The 14,024-nt window shown below is 38.7% G+C and overlaps 3 protein-coding genes across 3 annotated transcripts; 1 reads left to right on the top strand and 2 right to left on the bottom strand.

Annotated features, from left to right (window-relative positions):
• Positions 1-36: 36 nt before the first annotated feature.
• On the bottom strand, positions 37-7,590 carry LOC116804952 (dynein regulatory complex subunit 2-like; the record flags this gene model as incomplete). The annotated part of the gene is made up of 4 exons (XM_043214292.1): positions 7,450-7,590; positions 7,133-7,385; positions 1,130-1,206; positions 37-268 (listed from the first exon to the last, which is right to left on the bottom strand). Coding segments are annotated over exons 1-4 (703 nt in total), but the record flags the coding sequence as incomplete, so codon positions are not given.
• A 430-nt stretch (positions 7,591-8,020) lies between these two features.
• LOC6561230 lies at positions 8,021-8,860 on the top strand. Its single transcript, XM_001987731.2, has 3 exons — positions 8,021-8,071; positions 8,156-8,510; positions 8,574-8,860. The coding sequence occupies exons 1-3, from the start codon at positions 8,021-8,023 to the stop codon at positions 8,783-8,785; spliced, it is 618 nt and encodes a 205-aa protein (XP_001987767.1). The 3' UTR covers positions 8,786-8,860.
• A 508-nt stretch (positions 8,861-9,368) lies between these two features.
• LOC6571143 (general odorant-binding protein 68) lies at positions 9,369-10,146 on the bottom strand. Its single transcript, XM_001997313.3, has 3 exons — positions 10,097-10,146; positions 9,698-10,046; positions 9,369-9,633 (listed from the first exon to the last, which is right to left on the bottom strand). Exons 1-3 carry the CDS (start codon positions 10,136-10,138, stop codon positions 9,425-9,427), a joined length of 600 nt encoding a protein of 199 aa, XP_001997349.3. The 5' UTR covers positions 10,139-10,146; the 3' UTR covers positions 9,369-9,424.
• Positions 10,147-14,024: the final 3,878 nt, after the last annotated feature.

Genomic DNA, 14,024 nt, shown 5'->3' with positions numbered 1-14,024 from the left:
TTCCTCGTATGCGAGCATACGTATTTATTGGCCCACAGAAGTCGATACCACAGCGTTGAAATGGGTGTCCCGGTCGAAGGCGCTCCACTGGCAGCGATCCCATAAGCTGCCTTTCCAATTTTGGCTTGTACTGAACACACGCCATGCAGGTGCGCACGATGCGACGTGCCAAGTCTTCGTTTACGATCCAATATTCCAATCGAATGAGGGCCACTAAAGCTTTAGGTCCAGCATGGCAGTTGCGAAGATGTAGATGCCGCACATAGATCTAGACGAAGTGTGATTTACTGGGCAACAATATCGGATGTTTTTCGAAGTTCTCAAACTCAATGTTGTCTAGCCGGCCGCCAACTCTGATAAGTGAAAATTCTGTGGAGCGATCTAGAAAAGGATTGAGAAACTTTAGATGGCTCCTAACTGGTTGATCTTTTTGCAGTTGGCGAATGTTTTCGACGAATGATAATTGCTGGATGTTCCAAATTATGCAATGGGATGCATTGCCTTGTTCCTCGGATGACAAAGTTGTTTCGAATTTACGCATGTAAGCGACAGTGCGAACACAATGATTGTATGAGCTGATGTTCGCTAGCTTCTCCAGGACATGGTTACGATCCATTGTGGCGACGAAAGTAGATTTACGTTGTTCGGAATTGATTACTTGCATATCAATGTTGCTGATGTTGCTTGAAGTTTCAGTTGATTCAATTTCGCATAAGCGTTTAAGGTGATCGCAGCAAGCTCTCGAGACTGTTGCGGATGACTCTTTCCTGACGCTACCCATCCAAACAGCGTCTTTTGGAGCATGGGCCCAGTTGTGCCAAGTTTAACAGAATCTCGAAGAATGCTTCTGTTCCTAAAAGCATGTCGATGTGTCGAGACTGGTAGAATTTCTCATCTGCCAGAACAATATTTTCTGGCATTTTCCATTTTGAAATGTCGATGTTGATGTCCGGCTGATATGCGAGGTGACGCAAAGATCTAACGAAACTTCAAAAGGCCACAAACGAGATGATGTAGTTGTAAGAGAAGTGATGTCTGTACGTGCATGGCCAATACTGCTGATTTGCACATCGTGTTTCTCTCTTTTTAGACGAAGCTTCTGAGCAAACGAATCGGTGACGAAATTCACCTGCGAACACGAGTCCAGTAGAGCACGGCCTAGTCTGTAGGTGCCAGTTGAATCTCTGACCAGGACCATAGCCGTTGCTAAAATAACCTGAGATTGATAACGGGCAATCGGCCATTTGATGACCCTTAGACAAGCAATTAAGACACAGTCGGTGACGTTTGACGACATCAAAACGTTGCAAGCCATCAATTTGTGAGTTGAGCTTGAGCACAATGCACAAGCAGCTATAGCAAGTGCGAAAGACGAGTCAGTACTTGTACGCACTGAGCCCAAGTCTGGATTGTTGTATAATCCAGCGATAAATTCCATTTGTTTCTAGTTTCCTGATCGCATTTATCCAGAATTTATCGATGTCAGAGCCCAAGGACGAAAGTGAACTAAATAATGCCGATGCATTATCAATTATCGATCGTAACGAACGTTTGATGAACTAGCTGAAAGCAACTGAAAAATAGACGATATTGTCTCTGTAAATATCAATCAAGGCAGACGTGATAGTTGAGGATGGTAAGCAACGTGTTTTGTAGCGTCATCAATGACTGTACTATTTAAGTCTTCACCAAGCAATTTCTTAATTGCCAACTTGATGTGTACATAGTTGTCTTCCAGCACAGCGCGCCCATTATCATTTGGATCCAGAGTTTCTATTTCCGATTGAATAGCCAACGATTGCTTAAAGTACGATTCCAAAATGCCTAAACGACATTGAAGATCCGCTGGTGATCTTTTAGAAGAATCTCGAGATTGTCCATCGACCAAGCTTTTAATACGGGAAATGTTCCTTTTGATATTGCTATTTGTTTATTAATAATTTGTTTAAACACTGCCCCACGTTGGGCGCTAAAATGTTCGATGCATAAAGCGTTTTTTTATGCAAACATGAAACTTCAGATCTGGGCGGTGTTTAAACTATTTAATTTAGCAAGTTTATTTATGACCGAAACAAAAGCGCGCGTCTGGTTCGCATGAATCTCCAACTCTGACTCTTCTATAGTGAAAACTATCGATATTCACTAAAATTACAATGTAGTGTTTACATAAGTGAATAGATTTAACAGAGTTATGTAAAGTAGCGATAAATTGACAAATTAACAGCTGATCATTCAATATCAGTTGTATTCAAATTAGTTTGACCAAACAGTATTCCTTTAAAATATATATATTTTTTTGAGAAATACAAATAATACCAGGGAGTCACTGAATCACAGCGGAGGTCGGGACCCTTTGATGCCCTAGCTCTTTCGGGAGAATGCGATGGGTTGCTGTGTCTTATGGCTCTATTACATAATGTTTATTTATTATAGAGTCCCTTCTGAATCAAATAGGAAGTGCTGACTTCGAAATGCAAAAATAAAAAAAATTGGAAGAAGTAACTAATATTAAAGGTGAAGGCTCTGATATCTACTGGACTGTCTACAAAATTTAGGGGGATCTGAGCTGGTGATTGAACCTCGCCGTCTATACCCACCTAACCATGAATCTCGGAATGCGAGTTTTGAGATTTCCAAAAAAAATGTTCTATTCTATTATCATTTCGGTCGGCCTCCTGATACACAATACTTATTCCATAATTTGTTTAACGGTACACATTTTTTATTTTATTTGCTCGAATCCTTCATGTTGGAGCGTTGACTAAAGTTAATATACTTAAAAGGTAATATAAATTGGCAGCTTAAAAGTTAACATCAATTTCAAAACGTATTTAAATTTTTAACAAATGAACATTAATAATTTTAATAACTCAATCGATTCCTGACATTTTATTTATTAAATTTTTATTGATATTTTTGTATGATCAAGTAATTGTTTATCTTATTTTTCTTATATTTTTATTTATTAATAAATTATTTTATTTACCCCAATTTTCTATTGATTTGTGGTGAGGGTCTTGATTTTTTAATATATTTAGATATTTATTTGTTTGATTTTATAAAAAAAATTTAAGCCTAAGTGTTATTTGCCGAGGGTCATTGTTTATAATTAATGTTGTTTTCTTTATTTATTGTGTGCCATGTTTAAATATTGAATTTATGTATACATTTTCTTTTATTATTTTTGTAAATTTTATTTTTTTTCTAAGAATTTCAAGTTTCAAGTGTGCACATAATTTTGTCATTGAAATACAAGTCAAGCTAAAAGCTTGCGCCATCTATCGCGCATGCGCCACCGACTTTAAGCTTTCTGTCAATCAAAGCTACATTCCAAGCTTAGGATACGCCGAAAGCTCCGCTCGAGTAAAGCTTCAAGCGTAGCTTTGGATAAGTTGCAGCCTAAGTCGGATAAAAGTGCCAACTTATGTATGTATGTATATGCATAAAAGGGTTATTTATAAGTGCGGTTTTGTGTTTCTCTTTTCTTTAGGTTATTTTTACGTTAGAGTTTGCGAATCATTAATTTCTTTTGCATATGTTGGAACAGTATTCAATTATGAACAAAAATTAGTCAATGTGAGTTAGCTTGTATTTTTTGGAGACTTTAAAGAGAGATTTTATTATTTTTGCACTATACATACACACAGCCTGTGTCAAATTTATCGATATTATTTTTTTGTTCTGAGCTTATTTATGCACATTGCTTTAAAATTTTGTTACTTTTTCTGTTTATATGAGTTAACATTTATTATTTCGAATAACTCAAACTTATAAACTCATGTAAATGTCATAAAACGCGCGAGCCTCATCAGCATATTTTTGCCGAAAAGTCTACGATCACAGCTAAGGCATATGGAAAAATACGACACGCGCCCCGTCGGCACATTCCACTTGAAGACCACCGTGGGACACAGAGCGGGCAACTGACACCACCAGCGACAAAGTTACAACAATCAAAACGCCAGCGACAAAGTCGCAGCGATCAGAGCGACAACGACAAAGACGTCAGCAGAATAAGCAGACCGAGATTTAATTATAATAAGCTTGAGTTTATGAATTCAGTCCAAATAAATCACTTGAACGGAACGATTTGCTAAAAATAACAAGGACTCGATTAATTTATGTAATTTCAACTTTTTGTAGAATCGATATTTTTTTTGTAAATGATTTTTGTTATGTTTACCTGGTATTTTAGGGCTTTTAGTATATTATGTTTCCTGGCATTTCATATTTATTTTTTTCTTATTGTTTTAATGACGTTTATATTGTATTCATATTGTTAAGGGCTTTTAAAAACACACACATGATTAACAAAAAAACTGTTTTCTTCTTATTATATGTTGTACAGTGTAATGGTCAGCACGCAACTTAAAAAAATTTAGAGTTGCAGCGCTAATCGTTTGCGACAAATTTGTCGCCTGCGCTGTAACGGACGAATAGTACTCCTCCTCCTTTTTAAAATTATTGCAACGTGCGGATGCAAATAGCAAGTAAAACGTCGGTCGGCGAAAATTTATATAACACGGCTGAACAAAAATAAAATAAATTAAAATAGTGCCGAATTCTTTTAATACTAAAACAAGAAAGAACAAAAAAAACCCACCAATTTGAAAGACACCAAAACCACAAACAAAGTTATACCAATTGTGAAAAAAAATGAACCAACAAAAATAATTATACCGCCCCATATATATCTTGTGAACGTGCCACGTATCATCACGTGCCCGGCCAGGACGGCCGTAACCAAAGCCCTCTGGAAGCGGAGTGGCATAGCCGCTGGACCCTTTCAGAAACCTCTGGAAGCCATCAAGAAGCCCGCTGCCCCGATCGCTACTACATGACGCTAGGAAGAGAGCCCCATTTTTTTCATCCCCTGGAGATGGAGCCAGCTCATCTGCAGCAGTAGCCAAACCGGCGAATTAATTAATCCATTAATTAAAACAAACCAACACAGACTACCAAAACAATATATTACAACAACAACAAAAAAAGAGAAAAATTGTATATAAAATAAGTGCTTAATTGTAAGAATGTTATATATTACAAATAATAAGAAAAATTAAATATCCATAATGCCATTAAAGAATAACAAAAATGAAATGCCACTTCCAAATCAAATCGATAAAAGTGACCGGCTGTGTGTTTTTGTATAAGTGCAAGACTAATAAAATCCCATATTAAAGTAATAAATAAAAAAATACCAGATAACTCCCCCCCTTATTAAATTTTTTTGTGATTGAATAATTAATTAAGTTTCAGTGAGAACAAATATACATCTATATAAACCTACGACTACAAGAAATAAACCCATCGCTTGAAGGCTTTTCATCGGATCGGAGAAAAACGTAAGTCAAGAATCTACTTTTCCTGAAATTTGGTAAAATTCGGTGCCAATAAACGTACTTTCGCCCGGAACATAGCTAACAATTTAAAAAGACAAATTTGAGAAGCACCCGAATTTTTCCAAAATATTTTTTATTCAAGCATAAAAAAAAAGAAATTAATACGAATCCCTAAGCATTAAAAAAGAAAATAACCACCAAAACAAAACCAAATCCGCACTAATAATTAAAACTTGATCCATATACATACACACATCAGCTTGAACTTTTATCCGCTTTAGGCTGCAGCTTATCCCAGGCTAAGCTTGAAGCTTTCGCCTAGGGGAGCCCTAGGGGAGCCAGAAATAAAACAAATCTAATTATGATAAAGAAAATACAAAAAAAAAAAAATTACCCTCGGCAAAGAACAATTGAATATTCACTTATATATTTTTTTTTTAATTTTTGTACTTCAACTATTGTATTCAATTAAGCTTTTTTTTTTTTTATAAAAATGAAAAGAAAAAATGATTAAAATATATTGAGAAAACTAGACCGAACATTGTAAAAGCAGGAAAAATAATAATACAATTATAAAAAATAAAATAAATAAAGGATCAAAATATGGAAAACTAATTATTTACAATACCAAAAAATAAAACTACAATTTATAAGCTGAAATTTCTAAAAAGAGAGTTATTTAAATTATTAATGCTCATTTTTTTAAAGCAAAACTATATATACCTTTGCATAACAATTTTATCTTTTAAGCTACTCATTTGTGTTAACTTTACTAAGATGGGATGTAGAAACCGCTCCCCAAAATGAATAATCAGAGCAAATAAAAATTAAGCATGTATTCAGTAAAACCAATGATGGAGTAATTGTCGAGCATATGGGGCCAACCAAAATGCCATATGAGATCCCGCTACATTTATTTAGATAGTCCAGCATATATTAGAGCAGTCACTTTTAATATTAGTATTTCGTCCGATTTTTTTTATTTTTTTTTGCATTTCGAAGTCCAGCACTTCCTATTTAGTACAGAAGGGACTCTACAATAATTTAAACATTATGTAATAGAGCCACAGGTCACAGCAACCCCTCCCATTCCTCCCGAAAGAGCTGGGGTATCAAAGGGTACCGACCTCAGCTGTGATTCTGAAGCTCCGTAATAGGATGTATTGGTTTTTTTTTATACCCTACTGAAGCAAGTTAGGTAAAATATCCGTTCTGACTTGGTTAATAGTTACAATTGAACCAAAAAGTAAAGACTATGGCCTATGAACATATCACCATACTTCTTCTTTTCTTAATATATATTTATATATACTTATTACATCTAATTATATGTGTATTTGTTTCTAAATATTATGCCCTTATTTCATACAAACTCGTGAGTATTTTTTTTCCTTTATTTTCGTAATATTTTTTTTTGCAGCATGATTTGGGTTTGGACTTATGATTTACATTAATTAATTAATGAATTAATTTGCCGGTTTGGCTGCTGCTACAGATAGGTTATACCCGACTCCAGGCTGCGAGAAAAATGTGGGCTCTATTCCAATAGGCACGGAGCAGCGATCGGGGACAGCTGGGCTTATCCTGAGGCCTTCTGTAGGCTTCTAGAGTGGTTGCGCGGCGGTGCCTCTCCGCTTCCAGAGTTGCGAGATTAAGACCGTACCTGCAGGGCACCTGATGGTGCGTGGCATGTTCACTCTTCGAGATTGTTGTGTTGTTTTTCTTTTTCTGGTAATTATTTTAACTTGTTTTTTTTCTTCATAAATAAATATTGTCATATCTTAGCTCACCAATGATTCTATCAATGTTCTCCATGTGTGATTGCTGCAGATTTGCGTACATTTCCTCCGTGGAATTAATGTCGCCAATGAGACGCTGTATGACCTGATCCTTGCGCTTCAGCGCCTCCTTGAAGAACAGCTCCACATCAACTATTTCACTACGCAAATCCTGTATCTTCACCTGACGCAATATCGAGCGCCATTCCTGATTGATCTTGGCCATGTTTAAGCGGCAAAAGGCATCCTCTCGCTTCAGTTTGTTCTGTGAATTGAAATGTAGCCGGCATTAGAGTGCAATTGTTAGGGTATCTATTTGGCCTGTATACCTTCATGTAGAGTGCAATGAGTTTCATTTTGCGCCGCCTCGTTTCCTCCTCCATGTCGGCACGCATCTGCAAATATCGGGCACGTTCCTCCTCCGACATTTTGACCAGCTTATTGCCCTTGCCCTTACCCTTTTTGCCCATTTTTGAGTGGTTTTCGATTCGATTCGTTTCGATTGATTGAGTGCTTTTCGATTCGATTCGTTTCGATTGATTGGAACGGTTCTTGGAGCAAGCCGCTTATCAAATTTCAAAGGCCAGTAGTCGACTAATTAAGCGAACAACTTGCAAAATCAACAAATACAAAATAAAACCATCAACAACCCGTTTTGCCAGCTGCTATGACAACCCCTTGGCTGAAGCACCTACCCCTCCCCTCACCCGCAATGCACATAGGCAATTGTGTTTTGGTTGCTAAGCTTGGCCAACCATTTGAATCAACATTAAATTAAATTAACGTCTGGCCATGTAAAGCCCATTATAATGCGTTAAAATTCATTTGCGTTATGACCAGGTCTAAGCTTTGTCATATATAAAATGGGCGGCAGTTTCACTTCATGAGATAGTCGTCGTCATGAAGGTTTTGATTGTGATTGGTTTCACAATTCTTATCCAGCTGCTACTGGTGGGTCAATTATTCTCATTGATTGACTGACCTGACTGTTATTGGTAAGAGGTAGAAATGATCAATTCTTAATAACACACACAGGGCCAACAATCAGTTGGAATACGTGTGCACTGTCGCCACGTGGAACGGATTCATGAGAATCATATTCATTTATGCTGCAAGCATCCTGATGGACACAACGATGTCACTAAGATGTGTGCCAAGCAGACCAACTTTAAGCTGCCCACCAGGAACGAGGAGGCCATTGAGGATTTGACTGTGGATCAGGTGATGACCGGCAGTTGTTGGGCCGATTGCGTTTTTGAGCATTACAAATTCATGGTGAACGGCTCGCTGGATATGGAGGCTGTACGCAGTCACTACAGGACTTTTCACAAGCAGGATCCCGAATATGAGACGGAGATGTTGATTGCATTCGATAGATGTCACTCGAAGCGTAAGCATTGACAACTAATGACGACTAGTGTGTGTGTAAGTTAAACCGTATTATTTGCAACAGAGGAGGAAGCCACCGCCGAATTTCTATCGTCAAACGCGGTGCGGGCCTTCAGCAGCTCCAAGTATTGCAAGCCGAAGGCCAGCATTATACTATCCTGTGTGATCAAAAACTTTTTCCACAACTGTCCCAGTAGTCGTTGGTCGAATACTGATGAGTGTTTGGAAACATTGGCCTTCGCCAAGAAATGCAAGGATGTGCTAACTACTATGTAAATAATATCTATAAATGTCCTGCAAATGCAAATGTAATCACAATAAACTAGAAGAAGAGCAGTATTTGGCTTTGAATTTAAAGTTTTAATCAATTTATCTCCAGAAAATATCTGAAAAAGCAATATATCTATATTTGTAAGATTTAAGGTTAAACAGAAAACTCACTCAGAAAACTAAAAGTATATATATGAGAACAGCCTGGATTATAAAACATTATGTTGGATTTATTAGATCCGATCGCAGCGTATACAAACCAGATAACGATATTCTGCAGGAATCAAAGTTTTTATTTGTCTAACGACGCGACTTATTCGTCAGTCGAAAACAGAGTGTATTACATGCTAATATGAAATTCGTATTTGAGTTCATACGAACGATGGAACAATGCAAAACTTAAGATAAACTAAATAAGAGTTGCCAGATTGCTACATTGCATACAATAGAGTAACATTTGCCACTCATTAAGAGAATAAACCCGATGTAGCCAAGAAACTTAAACTGAGTAAATACTTCGCTCAAAAATTCGTTATCATTTTATCAACAATAAAAATAAAAATCTGTAAGGCATCGCATGAGATTTGCATAAATTGTAAGCGGTTATTTTATTAGTTCTTTGATATTTCACAAATTCGTAATTTCTCACAATGTGGCTATGGAATCGGTACAATTCCGACTAAACTGCAAAAGGTTCTCACATTCCTCGGTTTTGGCCCAGCGAAAAGATGGACAATTGTGAAAGAATTGTCTTATAACACAGGCCATAATCACAGCAGATTTTGGCTCGCAAAAATCTTTTGTCATATGCTTGAAAATGGGATTCGACATGAATTTCGCTGCATTCTCCTCGGCTGAAATGAGTTACATGATTCACTAATATAATGTGAATATAAACTAATATATTATTAGATTTACCTTTGCCATGACAATGATTGAAGGCTCTGATCATTTCGTTAACATACTCAGGATCATCGCTGTGCTTTTCCAGTAGGGACTTCTTCACAGCTTCCATGTCCAGATTATCGTCTTTCATGAAGTTCAGCTTGTCAAAAACGCACTTGGCAAAACAGGTGCCGGCAATGGCGTGTCCAGCAGTCAGATCCATCATGGATTGTTCATTTGAATTGGGCAACTTGAAGCCATGCTCTTTGGCGCAGTCGGCCATGATCTGATTATGTCCATCGGGATGCTTGCAGCAGTGGTGGATCTGATCCTCGTGTATTTGATCGGTTTTATCGCAGTCGATTTGAATAGCGCCGGCGAACTATAAAAGTAATTATGTAGTATATATTGACAACTTTTGCAGAAGCTTACCCAGACGAGATAGCCGAATATTATGGGAAATGCCAATATCATAATATTCATTTTTGTGCTGACTTTGAGTTAACTTGTGATCATTTTCTGGTTCTTATATAGGTGCCTTTTCACCCTTAATGAGGCATTACTGAAATATAATATTTTCAAACTAATTGATTTGTTTTTTATATGGTTCATTACACAAGTGGGTCTGTAAAATTAGTCATTAATTTTGTTTGCATTTAATTAAGCAAACAAATTGGATTTATAAAGCAGAGTCCCAAATTCAAATTGACTATACTCGTATATAGGAATACAATGTATAAATATATATATATATTTAAGTTAAGTGGATGCTGTTTTCTAGTGGTTTGTGGAGTGCGTATACAAACAGCGCAAGTACATCGGCAAAAGCAATACGATCAATATGAAAATGGTAAAACTCGATGCGGAGATTCTGTATGTGGATCGACCCAAGGAGCAGGAATAAAACATAAAAATGTTTGACTTCTGTCGTAAGGATGGTGGCATATATGAAATGCTTTCACAATGCTTTCACTGTCTGGATGAAACGGATGTTCTAACGAACTGTTTTCAGTAGGGTATTTGTTCGATGCATGAAGCGTTTTTTATGCAAAAATGAAACTTCAGATCTGGGCGGTGTTTAAACTATTTAATTTAGCAAGTTTATTAATAACCGAAACAAAAGCGCGCGTCTGGCTTGCATGAATCTCCAAGTCGGACTCTTCGATAGTGAAAATCTATCGATATTTACTAAGATTACAATGTAGTGCTTACATAAGTGAATAAGATTTAACAGAGTTATATAAAGTAGCGATAAATTGACAAATTAACATTTGATCATTCAATATCAGTTGTATTCAAATTAGTTTGACCAAACATCCCGGCCACCTTGAAAGGATCTGCTTTCAACACATCAAGCCTCCATCGGTAAGATGGCCAATTTGTGTAATGGTCGGCAGCAGATGCCATTGGCTGTACGAAGATGAACAACTCGAACATGACCATCCCTTCCAGGCACAAGTGATTCGATGCGGCCGAGCTTCCATTGCTGAGGTGGAAGATTGTCATCATGGATTATGACCATGGTTCCAATAGCGAGATTTGACGACGATGATGTCCATTTGGTTCGAGCACGAAGCTCGTAAATATAATCTGATGACCAACGACGCCAAAATTGCTGTTTAGCAGCGGTTATCACGTCAAACCGCTCCAAATTGTTGAGATGAGGCGTTGCTATTGTGTGTTCAGGAAGCGCCCGAAGAGATTTTCCAACTAACAAGTGTCCTGGGGTGATTGGGCGAGAATTGAGGACAGCTTCGATCTTGTGATTGTGATTGTACAGAGCTCCTCAAATGTTAGGCGAGTGTTCGATAGCGTCTTGTGCAGCAGCCCCTTAGCGCTCTTAACTGCTGCTTCCCAGAGTCCACCAAAGCGGGGTGCCCTGGGCGGAATAAAATGAAACGACACGAAATCCGAAGCACAATACTCTGATATTGCGTCTTGAGTAGATTGATCAAACAAAAATTGTTTCAAAACCTTTAGCTCACTTGCTGCACCCACGAAGTTAGTTCCATTATCACAATAGATGTCAGTGGGCAGCGCTCGCCGAGCAACCATTCGTTTGAGTGCAGCTAAGAATGCCTCCGTGGATAATTGAGAGACCACTTCGATGTGCACCGCCTTGGATGCCAAACAAATGAATACGGCAAAGTAAGATTTTGTGGGACCCTTTCCTCGTATGCGAACATACGTATTTAGTGGCCCACAGAAGTCGATACCACAGCGTTGAAATGGGTGTCCCGGTCGAAGGCGCTCCACTGGCAGCGATCCCATAAGCTGCCTTTCCAATTTTGGCTTGTACTGAACACACGCCATGCAGGTGCGCACGATGCGACGTGCCAAGTCTTCGTTTACGATCCAATATTCCAATCGAATGAGTGCCACTAAAGCTTTAGGTCCAGCATGGCAGTTGCGAAGATGTAGATGCCGCACATAGATCTAGACGAAGTGTGATTTACTGGGCAACAATATCGGATGTTTTTCGAAGTTCTCAAACTCAATGTTGTCTAGCCGGCCGCCAACTCTGATAAGTGAAAATTCTGTGGAGCGATCTAGAAAAGGATTGAGAAAATTTAGATGGCTCCTAACTGGTTGATCTTTTTGCAGTTGGCGAATGTTTTCGACGAATGATAATTGCTGGATGTTCCAAATTATGCAATGGGATGCATTGCCTTGTTCCTCGGATGACAAAGTTGTTTCGAATTTACGCATGTAAGCGACAGTGCGAACACAATGATTTTATGAGCTGATGTTCGCTAGCTTCACCAGGGCATGGTTACGATCCATTGTGGCGACGAAAGTAGATTTACGTTGTTCGGAATTGATTACTTGCATATCAATGTTGCTGATGTTGCTTGATGTTGGCCAATGTTCATAATGTTGGGTTAAAAAAGCTGGTCCTGAGAACCATATGGATGATTGTAGATCAGAAGTGGTGGCACCTCGAGCAACAATGTCAGCAGGATTTGATGCCGTTGGTACAAATCTCCAACGTCCGATTGAACTCAAATCCTGTATCTCAGAAACTCGATATCGTGATTGAATGTTGTTTTAGCCAATGTAAAACAATTTGCGAATCCGACCAGAAATATACGGCATGTGGCTCTTCGGCGAATGTACACTTGATTTTGTTGTAAACTTGTGCCAACAAATGTGCTCTACATAATTCCAGATTGGGAAGCGATTTCTTCTTTACTGGGGCCACTCTGGACTTGGCAGTGAGAAGACGAACAACAATGTTTCCGCAAGCAGATTCCGACCGCACATAGATGCAACAGCCGTACGCTCGAATCGAAGCATCGCAGAACCCATGCAATTGAAATGAGCTTTGGTTGACCTGTTTGCAGTACCGGGGTACAGCAAGTGACGAAATGGTTTGGAATGATTCCAGGCACTTCTTCCAGGCCAGTTCAAGATGCTGTGGTACCGATTCGACCCAAGTAAGTCCTGCAAGCCAGAGCTCCTGTTGGATTATCTTTGCGACGATTATGAGTGGTGACACCAGTCCGAGAGGGTCGAACAACGCTGATGCAATTGACAGAATGGTCCTCTTGGTGACGGTTGACGAAACGATTTTAGGTTTGAAGTGAAATAGCAGCATATCGGTGTGTTGATTCCAGTTGACGCCAAGTGCGCTGGTCAATCCTTTGTCACACGTATTTAAATCCCTGTTAGTTTTCGATAAATTGGGCATGATTTGAATGCCACTTAGATAACGGGGAGTGACCACGATGCAGAATTTCCGTGACCTGATCCTTGATTGTGCGAAGAGTTTCTATGTCCTCACCTCCAGATAACAGGTCATCTACATAGAACGACGATTCAATGACTGCAGCACCGATTGGATACTCAGTTCGACACAGATCTGCCAAATAATGCAGGCTGCGTATGGCTAAGTACGGCGCCGAGGCTGTTCTATATGTAACCGTGTTGAGTTGATAAGTGCGAAGTGGTTCATCTGAAAGAGCTCGCCAGAGTAGGTACTGGTATTTGCGATCATTTAAATCAACATTTACTTGCCTGTACATCTTGGTTACATCAGCTGTTATGGCATAACGATGTAATCTGAAACGCAACAACAGCAAATATAAATCATCTTGGAGAGTCGGGCCGACAAGTAAATGATCATTGAGCGAAGTTTGATTGGATGTTCGACACGAGGCGTCGAAGACCACTCGAAGCTTTGTGGATTCGCTGCTGGACTTCAAAAGCGGCATGTGTTCGAAACGTTCATACTCCTCCATGAATTGACAATACTGTAAGCGAAGTTCCGAAGATTGTGCCAAACGGCGTTCCAAGCTGAGAAATCTGCGGCGTGCTTTGTCGAATGAATGACCAAGTTGACTGGGATTGTTCTTAAACG

The sequence above is a fragment of the Drosophila grimshawi genome, unplaced genomic scaffold, assembly GCF_018153295.1.
Source record: "Drosophila grimshawi isolate 15287-2541.00 unplaced genomic scaffold, ASM1815329v1 contig_1369, whole genome shotgun sequence".
NCBI lineage: Eukaryota > Metazoa > Arthropoda > Insecta > Diptera > Drosophilidae > Drosophila > Drosophila grimshawi.
This window is presented reverse-complemented; position numbering and strand designations above follow the sequence as displayed.

Coding starts and splice junctions, on each gene's coding strand:
- LOC6571143 (XM_001997313.3), bottom strand. CDS start 10,138: ATGATATTGGCATTTCCCATAATATTCGGCTATCTCGTCTGG. Junction 10,047..10,096: donor TATTCGGCTATCTCGTCTGG/GTAAGCTTCTGC, acceptor TTACTTTTATAG/TTCGCCGGCGCTATTCAAAT. Junction 9,634..9,697: donor CAATCATTGTCATGGCAAAG/GTAAATCTAATA, acceptor AACTCATTTCAG/CCGAGGAGAATGCAGCGAAA.
- LOC6561230 (XM_001987731.2), top strand. CDS start 8,021: ATGAAGGTTTTGATTGTGATTGGTTTCACAATTCTTATCCAGCTGCTA. Junction 8,072..8,155: donor TTCTTATCCAGCTGCTACTG/GTGGGTCAATTA, acceptor TAACACACACAG/GGCCAACAATCAGTTGGAAT. Junction 8,511..8,573: donor CGATAGATGTCACTCGAAGC/GTAAGCATTGAC, acceptor TATTTGCAACAG/AGGAGGAAGCCACCGCCGAA.